Source organism: Desmodus rotundus, chromosome 4, assembly GCF_022682495.2.
Source record: "Desmodus rotundus isolate HL8 chromosome 4, HLdesRot8A.1, whole genome shotgun sequence".
NCBI classification, from domain to species: domain Eukaryota; kingdom Metazoa; phylum Chordata; class Mammalia; order Chiroptera; family Phyllostomidae; genus Desmodus; species Desmodus rotundus.
This window is the reverse complement of record NC_071390.1, coordinates 167,508,953-167,527,100: the sequence shown is the minus strand read 5'-3', so window position 1 is coordinate 167,527,100 and position 18,148 is coordinate 167,508,953. Positions and strand designations below refer to the sequence as shown.

Sequence of the window (18,148 nt, the reverse complement as noted above, 5' to 3'; positions counted from 1 at the left end):
TGGTCAAGTTTCTTTTAGAGAATTGTAAAACTAAATTTCATGACACAAAAATGAAATGCAAAACATCAGATAACTCAAAATTTGCCCCAAAGCTGCCCAAACAAATGTGCTGTTTCATAATCATTTGCAAAATTAAACTTTAGAGTATATATCAAACACACTATACATTATCAAATCTAGTCAAGTATGATTGCAATATTAAAATGTATCAAGAAAAATCTGATACAAAATATAGTGATCACATGGTTTCACACAAATGCCAAAGCAAAATTCAACACATACAAATAATCAACCCGTAAAAACAAAGAAACCATTTTAAGTTGCTTTATAACATCACATCACTAAAATGTTACCGAATGCAAACATGCATTTTTTTAAAGCCTTAATAATTCTTGACTTGAGCTACAACAGGTTCCTGGTTCAAAACGGCTAAGACAGCCGGTGAGTTTATCTCACTTTCCCTGCCCCACCCAATTCAATGAAATGATCATAAAGAAGCACACACACACAAATACATCAATGAAATGAGGAGCAACATTAGTAAAAAAAGAAATGCTGATACAAATGTATCAAGAGAAAAGCCATAAGACAGCAGCTAGATCAATGAACCCAAGAGAGGGAAACTCAAGGGAAGCTGGATAATACGGAATCCAGGCACCTGTTGAAAGGTGGTTTGCAGAATGGTTATAGGGGTCAGCCATTTCCTGTCCGTTCATTCTGGCTATTACTGTCACTAATACAGAACAATTATCCTTAGTCTGGCACCTGGACAAAACAAAGTCTGCCAGCAAATACTGATGTCACAGCTCATTCCATTAAATCCATGATTTTATTTACAGATTTAAAAGCAGTATCAAATCTGAGGTCATCATTTATGACTTCACTATTCTGGCTCTTATTTTTCACAAATTAGTCTAACCTAATCTTTCATGGACCAATTGATATTTTTAGCTGATGCCATCTGTTGGAGCAGTTAAGTTCAGAAAACTGACAGTGCACGAGAGAAATAAATCCTCTATTTCACCTGAACACATTTCTGGAATAGAACAGCATTATCTGCAAGACTGTTTTATATTAAGACCATGAAATAAAAAAATGTGTCAATTAAACTATGACTCAATGCCTTAACGATAGTGTAGCACAGTGTATGAATCAGCTACATTATAGCCTCTAGCAGCTTTGAAATGTCTTTGATCTATTTGAGGACATTTGGTAATTTCTCCTGCCTTTAGATGTTAGTTAATACTGACAGGAGACAGGCAAACCTTTTGTACATTATCTTAATAGCAAAACATAAGTAGTTTCATCTTGTGGGCAACCTCCTTAGATTCCACAAAGCTCTTGTCTGTTGCTTTACTTGACAAAAAAGAAAAAAATAAGAAAAAAGAATTGGTCACTCTTCCAACAACAAATATTTGTTAAATACTATCAAATTTACAATCTGCTGCTCAGCTTCCAAGCCTACTCTTTTTAATATGGAGTCCTAATGTCAAGTTTTTAAGGCATTTTAATGAGCTCAACACATAGTTCCACAATTGAACATTACTTAATTGAAGTGACAACATGTAAAATTAGATCAAGTTCAAGAATTCACAGGCAATGACAACCACCCAACTGCCATGTTTGTAAGACCCTCATAGATTGTAAAATGCATACAAACTTCACATGTTAAAGTATGTGAGAAAGTCACAACTGATAAAGTATCAGACTTTAACTTGAAAACTCCTTAATACTCATTTTAAAAAAGCAACTCTTTACTTTGATCTTTTACCTCCTGACATTCACCAAGCTTCAGATGACCACAATATAGAAGCATTCAAAAAAAACAGGGTAGACCCAAATACTCATTCTTTTATATTTTCCTAAGAGGAGAAATGTTACAAATGGCAGATTGTAAATATTGCAAATTAAGATTAATGAAACATTATTTGTCTTGCTTTGTTAACAACTATGTATATTAAATGTACTAAGTTAAATGGTCAACTAAGCCCAAACTCTCTTACTTCTAGGTTCCACAGACAGACTCCAGGACACTCCTCATTATTAATTTGTTCATCACCCAGTGAGATCCAATTCCATGAGATGCTACAGTTATGCCCTGCATCACCAGTTAGTATGAGCACACTGCCATTTGTACAACAGAGAGCTTCCAGAAAAAGGACATTTTTATAATTGGAAGGTCTCTTTAAGATAAGCGGTTAACTTTCCAGCATCTCAAAACCAGTTTAACAGCTTACCAAGACTAGGTATCAGTTTACCAATTCCAATCCTAGGCTCCTCCTACACTAACACTTTCCCCAGATTCCCAGATCAGACAGACAGACAGAGCGAGAGAGAACGAGCAAGAGAATGTACAGATGCCATGACCCCTTTCCTTAAAAAAAATAAAAGATAAATAAATAAATAAAAAGTTACCTGACACAGCACACAAAAGGTAGAATCAGATACTGGTGCTCCTACAACTATAGCCTTTTTTCTTTACCGAAGCCAATTTGTACTACATTTCCTGGTAGTAATGAAATATTTACCCAGGCTAAGGGGTGGATCACAAGAATAGGCTGTTACAATAATAAAATTGTGATTATACAATTTTGAAGTTTCAATAATAAAGTATTAAACAAAATTGCATAGGACAGCCAAAGCCTGCATTTTACCAAGTACCCTCCCTATTACCCAGTGTTTTCCTGTTTTGGGACAAAGACCCACATGAAAGTCATCCACATCACCTGGGAACTGGAGGAGCACTGGCAATCTGTGCTCTATGGATAAAGTTTTCATGTGATTCTGCCCTGGCTGGTGTGGCTCAGTGGACTGAGTGCCAGGTCCCCGATAGGGGGTGCTCAAGAAGCAAACACACACTAATGTTTCTTTCCCTCTCTTTCTCCCTCCCTTCCCCTGTCTCTACATAAATAAATAAAACCTTAAAAACAAAAGTTTTCATGTGATTCCAATGCTTGCTAAAGTGTTGAGAAGCACTAGTGTGAATCAAGTTAAACAAGAGGTAGAAAAAGGTAGATTAAGCAAAGCAGATGCCTAAGGTAGCAAAAAATATCCTTAGAGGAATTTAGAAAGAGTTCCTATTCCCAAATAAGATAAAACAAAAACAAAAATGCCATAGTGCTGAATAGTATCAACTTAGCTTAACTATTTTTGCAGTGGGCACACACAGATGGCATAGTTAAACTAGGAGCCAACAACCAACTCTGACCCCAGCCAACATCACCAACTGTGATATAAACAAAGTATGCATGGCAAAACATTACTGCAAACGCATTATTGTTTTATAGTTTTGTGTTTATAGCTATATTTATGTATAATTTTTGAAGCATTTCAAGTTGCCTGGTTCCTAAAAATATCATGAACAAAGGAAAAAAGATCCATAGAACTGTAAAAAATGTTTTCCAAAATGAATGCCACAAAAATTTTAAAACAAACTATATATTATTCATAACTTAAAAAAAATGTCGTTGACTAATGTTCAAGTTATGGATGATGAAAAGGCTGTCTTTATGGGGAAGCAACCCCCAATAACTCAGTGTTATACTATTTGGTTGAGGGAGAAGCAGAGGGGGAGAGAAGAAGGGAAAAGAGAAGAGAGCCCTCCTAAATCCCCATCTTGAACCTCACCCCACCTCCAAAACGCCTGAGTAATCAAAGGTGTTTCAAACACAAACAAAATACTAGAACACAGGGATTAAGTTATTTTTAGAAAACTTTGGCAGGATATGATGCACAATCCAACGTTTTAAAAAAGTTGTTAATTAAATACTTGCACAAAACGTGAGGTTTCTTCATGGCATGAAGTACTGGTGTGGGCAAAAATAAGTTAATAATAAAAAATACAATAATTTAATAAATAAATAACACAAGAATAACCTCACATACTCACAACTGTAAACTTCTTTGGCCAACCCCCACATTATAAACAAATCAAAGACACAGCAAACTGGACAAAAACTTCATCTTATATCCAGAATGCTAATTTTGTTTAAAAAGCTCCTACAAATCAGTGAGAGGCAAATATGAACAATGCAGGGCAGGGGGTTAAAAGGAAAAATTGGGACAACTGTAATAGCATAAAAAGTAAATAAAATTAAAAAAAATATGACCATTGAAAAATATCAAATTCCATCAATCCCATAACACTGCATATTTCTTCCAAATTTACCTTCTGTTACTGGTATGCATTTCAAGTAGTACCTTACAAATGACTGTCAACCAGGTAGCCAAAGTTCTGGAAAGAAAGCCTCAGATTCCAAAAATAAATACAAATGGCTCAGAAACACATGTAAAGGTGCTCAATGTCATACAAACGAAACCAGATTAAAACCATGATGAGACTCCATTTTTCACTTACAATACCGACAAAGATAAAAGAAGGTCCACAGTGCTGAAGGTCCACAACACAGTGCCGTTAAGGGTATGAAAACAGGAGCCATTTGCTCATTCCTTACTGGTCAGAGTAGACAAAATCTCTACGGAGGGCAATCTGGCAACAGCTAATAAAATTCAAACATACCTTTTGACACTTACAATTTCATTTGTAGGAAACCTATTTCACAGTTATACACCTGTGCACAGGAAAAACGTGTGTGTACAAAGTTGTAAGAGGGTACTAAGGGCAGCAGCAATTTTTAATAACAAGATCAGCAAATTTATGTCCATCAATAGAATTAGTTAAATAATCTAAGCAGCCATTATAAAAATGAGGCAATGTTGGTCTAGAACAATCCCAAAATTCATTGTCTGTGAAACCAGCAGCCCTATGTCCTCTGAAACAGCCCTGCTATAAATAAATGCTAAAGTTAACTTGTTCTGAAAATCCTATTTTTGAAGTACTATTTCAATACTGTTAGGATTTGATTACCTTTCAAAGTATAGGTGTTATCCTGGCATAACTAAACATGCAAATAAATCAAAACCATGTTTGTAAATAATCCAAAATTGACTCAACATGACCCAAAGAAATTCTTACTATCTGTTTTAAGGAGTATCTATTATAAATGACTGGCATTGTTGAATCTGAGTAATTCAGATTCACTGCTTTTCCTATTACCTAGGACAGATTTACAAATATTTACACATAGAAATTTACATGGAAACATGAGGAATGAGGATGGAAATAACATTACAGTGGTTAAGAACACATTCTTATTGCAAGACAAGCCTAGGTTCAAGTTCAACTTCTCTGATGCCCCATTTGTAAAATGAGAACTTGGTAGCTAGTGTTTAAGTTCAACAAAAACAATGTATATGAAGAACCTGGTACATCAACTCCCTGGCACTTGGAAATTATTCGATATCAAATTCACACTACACTCTTAACTTTCACCTGATAAACTGGGATCACCTTACCCTCTGTAAAACACATAGTATAGCCATGCATCTGTCCCTACCAGTTGGATTAATTATATTTGACATGAAATAATAAATTCTTAGCACAAGGAGTTGTATACATGTATCCTAAGTTGTATGCTTCAGAAAAGCTGGAAAAGATGAGTCTCTCTCTCTCTCTCTCTCACACACACATTAACACAAACTATTGAAAGAGGGAGGGAACTGTAAGAGTGAAAGGTATGTAGAATTCCACATTTCTCAAAAGACTAAATTCTCTTGAATTCCAGAAGAGCAACACCTGTGTATTTTGCAAGTGTTTGACGTTTAAACCCCACCTAAGAAGTGGATATTTTACTGCATAATGGAACTCCAAACAAAGGGCCCACATTCAGGGAAATGGCATTGGTCCTACATTAATAGAGTGATAAATGAATGTATAGGTTTAAAGTAAAAATAATATAAAAGCCACCCACATTAAAACGCCTACACAAACAGTCTGGCCTATAGTAATTTCTTCAAAGTTAAAATAGATTAAGACTTCTGAAAGAGACTGTGACCAAAAGAAATATTCTTTTATTCTCCCTACCACGTTAATGTATTTTTGCTTATAGCTCCGATTACTAAAATACTTTTTGAATGACAACAGTAAGAAACAGAGGAACAAAAAAACTAAAAACAGCTTTCACTTACCAAGAACTATTTTAGAAGGCACACTATATATAGTATAATGACTTTAGAAACATAGCTCTCTTCTCTACTAAGTATGGTGAGAATAAATTCCCTAACCATCCTTTATGTCAACACTATAAAACGGTTGGTTACCAAAAGAAAGAAAACAATTTTTAAACATGCTCACAGTGAATGCTATTAGACTTTTTCAGTAACTACAATACAAATCATCAAATTACCTTCCTTCATCTAAACAATTCCTTCCAATAATAGTTACATCAGTATGCCATAGATACAAAAAAAAATTGCTCTAGGTATACATATCAACTTAAAATGAAGTTATTTACCTCTTTAAGTGATCAATTTCACAAACCTAATCCATGTGAACACAGCAGCTTTTATATTTTGTAGCTCAGTATTAAGATCTCAAGGACATCTTAAGTATAATCCCCCAGCACAATCTGAGTTTAGATTACTGTACAATAATCTTAACATCTCTCTGTACAGTCACGCGCTACATAATGATGTTAACAGACTGCATAAACAAGTAGTATAACATACAGCCTAGGTGTGTGGCAAGCTAGGTTTGTGTAAGTACACTCTATAATGTTTGCACAACAACAAAATCATCTAGTGACATTTCTTGGAATGTATCCCTGACTTCCAGTGGTGCTCATAATGGTGGTTAAGAATGAAATTAAATAGTTTTTTTTCTTTCAATTTATGTGTGGTATTTGTTTAAAAGGTTACTAAGTTGTTACAACATAAATACTTAAGTTGTTAGGACTGAACTACTAAATAAAAGAAATTGAGTTATCTCTTTAGAGCTAGAGTACCACAAAAAAAATTACCCAGACAATAAGCATGCTTGTAAACCAAGATAGCATTGTAACATCCCCTCTATTTAAAACCTGATCTTCCTATCAAAGTCTCTCCATCCTTCTCAGCTCAGATAAAATACCTCCTCCGATGCACGTGACACTCAAACTTCCTTCTTAATTGCTTCATAGCTTACCTCCCCAACCAAGTCGAAGAGCCAGTGACTCAAACTAGGAACAGTTTGTTTATATACTTAATGTTCTTTTCATTGGTAAAGGGATGAACAAAGATTTATACAGGCTCCAGTTCAATTTGACGTATTCTTAATAAACACATTGTACGGTATGAGGCAACACTAACCTAGCTGTAATCGTAACAGCACTGTGGCACCACACTGATTACAGTAAGAACAAACTGGTAGATACAGAGTCACATAGAAAGGCTCCATATAGTACTTCGAATACACTGGAATCTACAATGTTTAGTGCCTTCCTAATACCAAAAAAAGGGGACAAGACAATCAAACCCTATTTGTAGTATGTATCACCCCATGAGTCTTAGCTGAATCATAGGCAACCAAAGCACACAACTTTATTTCTGCGTTTTTCAGTTAGAATAGAAAAAAAGTATTTTTTTCAAAATACACTGTCCATTCCTCAAACTTTCAGATTTTGAAAGAAATGCTTTACCATCCACACAAGAGAATTTACAAAAAGCTAGGATCAATGAGTATGTTGTTTTGCATTTTTAAAGACATTGGAACTGTAAACTAAGGACCTTGTATAACTAACACCTTGCAAGTGCTTAAGTATTAATATAAGCACAATGGGTATCAAATATAATAATATATGCAGACCTCAGCTTTCCATGAATTAACAAAAGCCAGTGGAATTCTAATTCTAGAGTGATAACAGTAACTTTCCTGATAAGAACTGCTTAAGTGGTGAATAATCACATTTACTCTTTATTCCCAAACCCTTTCTAAATATCCAGTAAAACTGCCTTTATCTAACTTCAGTGTTACACCTGAGTTAGAACAAAGCCTACCAAATAACAGATGTTCAGTAATTTAGCTTAAAATTAATATTTGTATAATTAATGATCTCTAAAATAACAAGGCCTGTTTCCACATCTTACCTCTAACCTTAAAAAGAATTTGCATGCACTCATTCATTTCATAGTGACAAGTCAATATTGAATTCAAGTCAAAACCCCAAAATTGTAATTTACTTGTATTAAAAGGAATTTCCTTAAATTGGTTTAATAACCCCTTTCTGATTAACTGGGATACCTGAGTTAACTGGTGATAAAGATCCAATAATTTCTCAAACTGGCCATTTACCACCACCACCAGCGGAACCAAGAGTAGCAATGTTGACTTAGCACTTGCTGGGTGTCAGGAATTACTCTAAGGGCTGTACACAAATCAACGTATTTGATGTCAGAACCACCCTGTGTCATAGCTATTACCTCCAACTTCTGAAAAAGCACCAGGCACAGGGAAGGTTATTAAGGTAGCCAAGATCACAGCTAGTAAGTGGCAGAGCTTGCAGGCAACCAGACACTGTGATGATCCTGGAGTCTGTATTCTAGGATCCATTTCCTTTTGATTCTCTTCTCAAGTCATCTATTTTTAAACAATTGCTGCATTGGAAACCACTCTGGAATCTCAGTGTAGGCCTTATGCAGTTGGTGCTTCAAACTGCTGTTTCCACAGGCTCCAAAGAATCTGCTATGGCAATACCTGTTAAATCCTTCCCTGATGTCAACCTTAAAGATTCTGTACCAGCCAACTCCTTACTACAGCAGCGTTTGCTCTGGGCTCTTACATTTGTTAAATATTTTTTAATTCCTTTCACCTTCTTGCCTAGACTGGCTTTGGAAATTAAAAAATTCTGTAAGTTTCAAATCCATATTGTGTAGGGTAGCATTTCTTTGGCTGATTTGTTCAAAATCTCTTTCCCTCAACCTTTATAAGAGACTTATCATGCCTTGAAATCACCTTGAAACCCAAGAATATTCATTCCTCAATTATATAGATTCCAACCACATATTGTCTTTAAATTTTCTTGATCACCCAGCACCTTGTCCCAAAGTTATATATAAAAACATGTGTCCTTTAAGAATGCTGTAACATTGTGCTTCATAAACATTGCCCTAGATTGGGTCCTTAGCCTTGTGACATATTCCAAATTTGAAATGAATGTGATATCCAAAAGCAAAAGATTCAGAATAAAAGGCAAATTATGTACACCAAAGCACCGTCACTATACCCTCTCCACCAAGACAAGTTTTAACAAATCAGGGAAGATATGTTCCTATAAAAAAAACTACCCCTTTCCCACAATTATGCTGAAAAAGTGATAAATTTCACAGTTACCCCTTTCATTCTCCTTGGATTTATTTTTTAAAACAGGTTCCATGTACAAAGCAAGTATACAGATAAAGATACAGTCTCTGTTCCCAAAGAGTTTATACTCCAAGAGAGAGAAACCAACCTGTGATCATCCACAGTATCCATAAAGCAGCCCTATATTATCTCGAGTGATAAGGAATAGAGCGCTGACTTACACAAATCAGTTGGATACTTTAAATATGCAGATATTGCCTTCTCAAAGAAAAAGACTATTTTCCCCTACAGAAAAAGTTTTAAAAAATGCTGTTCCATCTACCTAGATAAAGATCTGCACCCTTTTATCATAACCGGAAATCTAGCAAACCATTACTTAAAATTCAGGCCTTGACTTAAATTCTCCTTCTCTTCTCCAACCTAAATGGAGTTCTCAAATCATGCTTTCATATAAACCTCAATGTTCTCTTTCAGAAGCCTAATCAATTTGAAATTTTACATTTACTGTTTATTTGCTTTATGGAGACAGGGACCAGATTTACTTTTTACTAGTATACCTAGTACTGCCCAACATACAACAGGTACTCAGTTATTATTTGACCAAATGACTAAGCATTTCCCTCAAAATCAAACTAGATTAGTAATTCTGGGGGTTGGAGGGGAATGACGAAAAGGAACCAGCACCCAAAATAACAATGAAATCAAATTAACAACTTCAACTACTGAGATTCAAGAATATCAACTATTTCATTACCTAAAGAAAAAAAAAAAGGATGAATTTAACTCCAACTACAAGTGCTTCTTAAAATCCACTGCAAAAAAGTATATCAACCTCTAACTTTAATATACATACATTAAAATAAATTTAGATATTTTTCTCAGACAAGCCACAAATTTGGCAGCTATCTTTCACTAACAGGTCTTGCTCTTCTTCAGCTACTCGTTGTTTTTTGTTCTTCCCCCACTTCCCCATCATTTCCAGGATGGCAAAAAGAACACTTCAGGCAGAAGATGAGAGCAGGCAAGTACATCACAAAATGTAAAAACCATTTAGAGGTAGTGGTTCTGCAAACTAACTTGCCAAAAAAGGGACTAGCTAGCTATTTAAGCCTGGTCTAATGAAGTGTGCACTAATTTACGCTAAACCCAATCCTCTGAAAATGACACAAAATTAGACTTAGAACCTAAAATTTATGTATAGTGTCCCCAAAGAAGTGAAGAAACTACCTTTGGACGTTTTATCTGTATAGAGATGACTTAAACTATTTAGCTAAAATACTCTCAAACAAACTTACTTAAAATAGTATTTATCATCAAAAAGGACTAAAAGTAGATATGGTTAAATTCTGAGTCCCTCGGGCAGAAACTTCAGAAGTTAGTCTTCTTTACCATCCTCCCATAGTGAAAAATTAAAGACTTCTGGCTACACAATGGACACAAACATTTGAAATCTATGTAGGAAAACAGTTAATGGAAAGTATTGATAGTTGTCTGATGTATTCACTCTTCCTATCCAATTAATTATGTAGCTGATCCTCATTTAATAAGGCTTTAATTCTTTTTAACATCTATGTTCTGAGATACGAATTGATGTGACAATACAAAATACAGGGTCCAGCACAAATAACGTCCCTTTTTTATTACAAAATCGTAAGCATGTAATTCTGTAACAACAATGTCAAACTTAAGCATACCATATGGCATTTTAGGTGAAATGTTAAATTAAAGCTGTAAATCGTTACACCCATATTATTACCCCACCAACCACATTCAAGCAGGCATTACTTCTGCTGGACCCTGTATATCTAGGCACTCATACAACACTCTTTTTTAAAAAAGATTTCATTTATTTTTAGAGGGGGAGGGAGAAAGAGGGGGAGAGAAACATCGATGTGTTGTTGCCTCATACAACATTCTTTCTAATGGAGCATTCCCATTACTCAAAACTATCACTAGCCCTGTACTATTAAATAGGATTTATCACTTAAAGATGAATACTAAGTTATCTTCTAACTCTTCTGAAGATTCTAGAAGGAATCCCAATACGCTTACCTTGTCTGGAGTAAGTTTAGTTACAGCCTCTGGAAACCATTTCATTTAAAAAAAAGTATTTGAAAAAATAATGAAGGAGAACTTCCACAATCTGGTAAAGGAAATAGATTTCCAGGAAGTCCAGGAAGCTCAGTCTCCCAAAGAAGATGGACCCAAGGAAGCACACACCAAGGCACATCACAATTACATTATCAAGATGAAAGATAAGGAGAGAATCTTAAAAGTAGCAAGAGAAAAGGAGACAGTCACCTACAAAGAGTTCCCATAAGACTATCAGCTGACTTCTCAAAAGAAATCTTACAGCCAAGACAGGGCTGGAAAGTATTCAAAGTCACGGAAGGCAAGGACCTACATCTATCTAAGATTACTCTATCCAGCAAAGCTATCACTTAGAATAGGAGGACAGATAAAGTGCTTCCCAGATAAAGTCAAGTTAAAGGAGTTCATCATCACCAAGCCCTTATTATATGAAATGTTAAAGGGACTTATCTAAGAAAAAGATGATCAAAAATACGAACAGTAAAATGACAACAAACCCACAAATATCAACATCTGATCCTAAAAAAAGAAAAGTAAACTAGGCAAACAACTAGAACAGGAACAGAACCACAGAAATGGAGATCATATGGAGGGTTATCAGCAGGAAGGGGAAAGGGGGAGAATGGGGGAAAAGGTACAGGGAATAAGAAGCATAAATGGTAGGTACAAAATAGAAGGGGGAGATTAAGAATAGTATAGGAAATGGAGAAGGCAAAGACCTTATATGCATGACCCATGGATGTGAACTAAGGGGGGCGGGTGGGATGCTGGTAGGAGGGGGAGGTGCAGGGCAGAGGGAAATAAAGGGGAGAGAAAAAATGAGACAACTGTAATAGCATGATAAAAAATATTACAAAAATAAATTTTTTAAATCCAATGCCAAAAATACCTTCATTTAGAGTTATCAAATCTACTAGTTACTCCCTAGTAACTGAACCAAAATCTTTCACAAGTATACATCTTTTGAAAGCCTACCACTTCCTATTATACACTGTCCCAATACTGCATATAACTTTCTCATCATTCAATTTCCAAATTCTCTTCTCCCTGATCAACTGTGGCTTACCAAGAAAAGTTCAATGAATACTGAATCAAATGTCAGAGTATTATTTCTCCTAAACATGAATAAAATCTGCCTTTGTTACCCTCAAGTCCTTGATATTATTGCATTTTAGTCATATAAAACTACAAGCTATGATTTTGTTCATGCAATTCTTATCAATTACACTATAATTATAACCAGTGTGATTATCACTAAACTAAAAAAATGTATCCAATGAAGAGTACACTTTAAGCCAAAAACATACCTGAAGCAAACATAAGTTCAACTGCTATTAAAAAAATGATACTGAATTCATTCATCTGAAGTTCTAATAAAATGAAATATATATCAAAGAAACTAGAAAATAATGACATACAACTTGAAGAATAACTGGGTTATGTATTTTGAATAAGAAAAAATTTTAATTTGTGGTATCAGTTATATTCTAAAACCTTACCTGAGAGATATACACTGAAATATTTACAGATGAAAGTATGATGTCTAGGATTTGCTTCAAACTATGAGATAGGGAAAAGGTTGGGATACGGACGAAAAAGACTGGTCATGGTTAAAGATGCATGATAAATACATAGAAGTTTATTACAGTATTCTACTTCTGCATACATTAAAAATTTTCTATAAAATGTTGTTTCCCCACGTAACACTGTATATATATGTCTGCCATCAAAGACACGTTACTGCCCATGTAACACTGTGTTCTGAAATTGTCTTTTAGAAACAACCTCTGGGGGAAGGACTGCATGGTGACAAAGAAATCATTTTTAGAAAATGATTTAAATGTCACATCTATACAAAACAAACAGAAGCAACAAAAGGTAAAGCTTTTCAAAAGAAGTATCAGGCAACATATATCCCTACTTATGCAGAATACAAGTTTAAGATAAAGATAAAAATTTTTAGGAGCTAAATAAAGTGTCAGAAAGCTCAATACGGTGGTCAATCATGTGTGCCACACTACACTGAAGAGGAATGAGGACTCTGAGGAGACTCCAAGAGTGTATTACAGAACAAAAGATTCTCCTTTTAGTGTATAACATATGTGTGGTAACAGCTGTATAATTAACACTAAAAGGCCTCTCCCCCAAATAAATGGTATCACATCCCACACATCATTCTTTCTAAAAGTAACTGTCTTATTAAGAAGTCACTTTATTTTTATATCTTATTTAAATGATATAACATTTCACCTAAGATTCAGCACCAAGTAACTAAAATCTGACCTTTGAACTTCAGTGCGTACTGTATATCTATGTATTCCTACCAAGAAACGATTCAAAATAAAACATTATATAGTTAGTTTAAGATGGTCTACTCTGGGCTTTTCTAAATTTGGATGACTTAAGACTCCAGCAGCAAAGTTCCCTGTCTAGTGGCAGAAAACTAAAAAAGAAATGTCCATGTTTAAAGATGGTACTTACTTAAGAATGGTTTTTGCACTACTGCAGTCTTCAAATCGAATGGAGTAGCCAACTTCCTGGCCCAACATCACATCCATTTCATCAGCAACTCTCTGAGCCACACTCATTGCAGCCACTCTCCTGGGCTGGGTACAGGCAACTCCTCTCTTGGGTCCTGGTAAGGATCGCATGTACTCCACACACCACTGTGGGATCTATCAAATAATTTCACATTTACATTAATTCTACTCTGCCTGCATACCAGGTATATTTAACATAAAGTATTTTATCACATTTTAATAAATGAACAAAAGTTCAATTAGGCACACTACAAATTATGTATGACTCAAACTCTTAACAGAATGAGCACTCTAAGCCCGAGGAAGGGTCATGTATAACAATGACATGACATAATTGCATTCCTGAGTGGGCTAAGTCCACTGAGGCTTTGCTGAATATGCTCTACACTGTACACAGTGGGAAAAAATCCAACTTACGAAAAATTCTACTTAATAACAAAGGTTAAGTTTCCAAAAATATTCTAAGAAACTGTAGCTTAAGTCCCTATAAAATTTGAGTTACAAAATACAGGTGAAAATATAAATCATATGCACTTGTAATTATAAAGTGGTTATCTTTCCATTCAATTCAAATTTGGTTTGTAAGCCAGCAGAATCCAGGAGAGGTATGCACAATGGCAACACCTTAGGTACCATACTGAAAGTCAATTTAATTGTCCTGTCAGATTCACCAGGACCTGGAGAAACAGCACTTCCTTTGACTAAAGGAGGGCAGCCAAGGGGAAAGGAAAACCAACAAGCACAAGTTGGATGACTGCCATGACAACAGGGCATTTCCTCCCTATTTTATTATCAATAAAAGCTAATAGACCCTCTCATATCATGGTTCCTCACTACTGGAGGGGGTAAAAAAACCCCGGGGGAAAAAATCTAAGTGCTTACTACATTAAGTGGGAATCCACTGATACAAAGACATGGGGAAAAAACCACGCATTTGAGGGGATTTTATTTTGGTACAGAATTTGTACAATGATACCTGAAGAAAATTGATTGCTATACCATTACTACATTTTAGTTAGGTTACTTCTGTAATTTGGGGATGTACTGCCACTGATAAATACCTGAAAAGAGGGAACGCTTCTCTAAGAATACAGCAATGCATATCTTTAGAGAATTTTAAATGAGCAAAAATACTCAACTACAAAAGAAGTGGCTCTCTGGATATGTAAACCCACAGGCCAAAGTTTAAGTGGTTTTCTTGCAAGGCTTTATATATATACACGTGTATATATGTATATATACATGTGTATATATATATATACACACACACACATATATATACGTATATATATGTGTGTGTGTGTGTTTATATATCTTCATTTCAGCAAGCCTCTCACAAATGCATAGTATACTTTGTAAGACCAAACAAAATGAAATTTAAAAAAAAAATACTTAGTCAATAAAAGCTATTTAAAATTAATTCAGAATTCTCAAGGCAAGAATGCTCACAAATTTATAAATTCAGTCTAGTGAAATGGATAGCTTACTCCCACTTTAAAAACAATATAAACAGTTTTGGCTAATTCAGCAGTTTTGACTCTTGATCTCTGAAACTCTTTAAACTCTTAAAATAACTTAGGATGCCAAACAACTAATAGATTTACTGAAGGAGGAAATTAAAACTGAAAATAGTTTAAAACTATTAATTCCTAACAAAAATCCATCCAACATTGACATAAACATTTTCTATTAAAAATAACTACATTTTCCAAAGCAAAAATAATTTAGCAACAGTACATTAATACTTCTGCTTATCTCTAATGTCTGGCTTAATAGAAGACAGCTGGATTCTTTTATCTGCTATTTTGAATGTGTTGCAATATTTGTTTTGTTTGTTAAGTGTACAAATAAAATTCCAGCAATTTTGAACCAGTTTCAAGGACTTTCAAGGATTCCCAAACAATATTTGGAGTACTGCTTAGTCAACCCATCTATTCATATTTCTAAGAATAGCATTGAGAAAGGAAGTAGGTCCTGAAATATGCATGCTTTCGCTATTCACACTAGGGATCAGATTTTCTAAAGCTATTCCTCTTTCAGTTTCTTCCCTTCCGCCATTTGTGGCTATTTTCCTAAAAACTGGCCCTCAATCCTCTAAGTCTTGTTTTATAGTAAGTAGTCTTATTCTTGTAGTACCTATATTGAATGTCAGTCCAACTCTACTTCTAACCCCTGACCCTAGTGGTCACTTCTACTTGAAGAATGGTATTCCAAATTCTACAAGTTCAACACCAAAAGTATTTCTCACCTTCCTCCAAATATTTATTAATTCCTCCCAAGCCCCCTACTTAGTAAAAGTTAACACCCTAAATCCAATCTATCCTTTATTCTACTGCCCTGTATTTTATTACCTCCTACATAGTCTGTCGTCAACATTCTCACCAAACAGGACATTTTGTAAAAATCCTTGTCATTCCCCTCCAATTAAAAAGCTCTGAAGGCCCCAGCCAGGTGGCTCAGCTGGTTGAGCGCCATCCCGTACACCAAAAGGTTGCCAGGACATACATATATGGGAGGCAACCAATTGATGTTTGTTTCTGACATCAATATTTTTCTCTCTAAAATCAATAAACACATCCTCAGGTGAGGATTAAAAAAAAGAAGTCTTCACAGTGATCTTTGAGTTAAAAAAGAAAACACCTCTGATGGCTTCCCAATCTAGAGTAAGATATATTAAGGCCCAACCTCCTGTTCCAGTCTCACCTGCTCTACCTCACCACCTCACTCTTCCTATATAGCCTACACTCTGTCCAGGGCACTCAATGCTGTGCCTTCTGTCAACCTGTGCCCTTGCTCATACTGTCCCTTGGCTGAATGAGCTTTAGTTTCTTGTATGTGGGTACCATATGTGCATATCAAGTTGCAACATGGTATGTCTTTACTGAGTCTCAGTCAAAAGTTAGTCATTACTTGACACTGTTTGGAGACTTTCATTTTTCTTTTTTTAAATGTATAGGTTACAAGTGCTTTAAATTATTTATTTATTTATGTTTAGAGAGAGGGAAGTGAGGGATAAGAGAGGAAGAGAAATACCAGTATGTGAGAGAAACACCCATTGGTTACCTCTGGCATGCCCCCAACTGGGGACCTCGCCAGCAACCTGGGCATGTGCCCCCAGCTGGAATTGAATCTGTGACCTTTTGGTCCATGGGACGACACCCAACCCACTGAGTCACACCAGTTAGGGCGAGAATTTCATTTTCTGATAAGCACAAAAAGATAACCAAAAATTGGCTTACTACTCTTAATGGTTTTGAGTCAAAGTTTACTAAAACTATGCCAAGATGCAGGTGGGTGAAATTCACTATTTAACTGTTTAGTTTCCCTTTGAGTCCCCCAAATGCTCTGCAATCCTAAGTATCTAAGTATCTTAAATATCCAAACAAACAACACAAATAATCATAAACCTCTTGTTTTGAGTTGACTGGACTTTCCTCTACAATAACTACTACTAAATAAACTCATCTCTGAAATAAAGTTAACCATAAGACCACAGAGTAACAGCATGAAATAAATAATAGTTTTGGCTGTTAGACAAAGGGCAAAAGATAAATATTGAGCCCACCTAAATCTACTAAGCAACCCAGGAAAATTCACAAAACCCAAGATTCTCATAAATCTAAGCTTCAGTTTGCCCATCTGTAAAATGGTGGCTAACAACTTCCTTGCAGAAATATTGAACTTAAATACATACCAAATACAGAGTGCCTAGCTTTATTTACCCAATTAGATGGGTGTTGTTAACACTATCCAAACAAGATACACTAGTTGATATAATTATTATGAAACACTATGATACTAGTTAAGTTTTAGTTATATCTTTTCATGTATTCTTTCTTTTTTTTTTTTTTTAAGATTTTACTTATTTATTTTTAGAGAGAGGGGGAGGGAGGGGAAAAAAGAGAGAAACATTGATATGAGATCAGTTGCTTCTAGTCATGCCCAGGCCACGACCAAACCCATAATCCAGGCATGTGCCCTGACTGGGAATTGAACTAGCAACCTTTCACTTTGTAGGACTACTATGTCCAACCTAGTCATGTGGGTCAGGGCCATGTATTCAATTCTTTAAATTTCTATCAGGTGATAAAAATAAAAACAGTTCCAGTTCTAACACCAACACTCAATTTTCCTTCACTTGAAAAGAAAAATCATACCAAGGATCAGACTTTCAAATATAAACATGTATTATAGGTACATTAACATGGAAAACAGGACAGTAGGAAACAACATATTTATAATTATTTCTGCATGATAAATAATTATTAGATTCAACACTTTCCCCAACTTTCCAAATTGCCTACAATGGTCAGGGACTGCTACTTGTGTAATCTCCAAGAAA

The 18,148-nt window shown here is 35.2% G+C and overlaps 1 protein-coding gene across 1 annotated transcript in view; it reads right to left on the bottom strand.

The window, feature by feature from the left end:
* The window catches only part of DHX15 (DEAH-box helicase 15), a 54,598-nt gene that overhangs the window by 28,382 nt on the left and 8,068 nt on the right, over positions 1-18,148 (bottom strand). Inside the window, exon 3 of the mRNA XM_024573944.3 lies at positions 13,748-13,941. Coding sequence (XP_024429712.1) covers positions 13,748-13,941 — 194 coding nt within the window. The remainder of the gene's footprint in view (positions 1-13,747; positions 13,942-18,148) is intronic.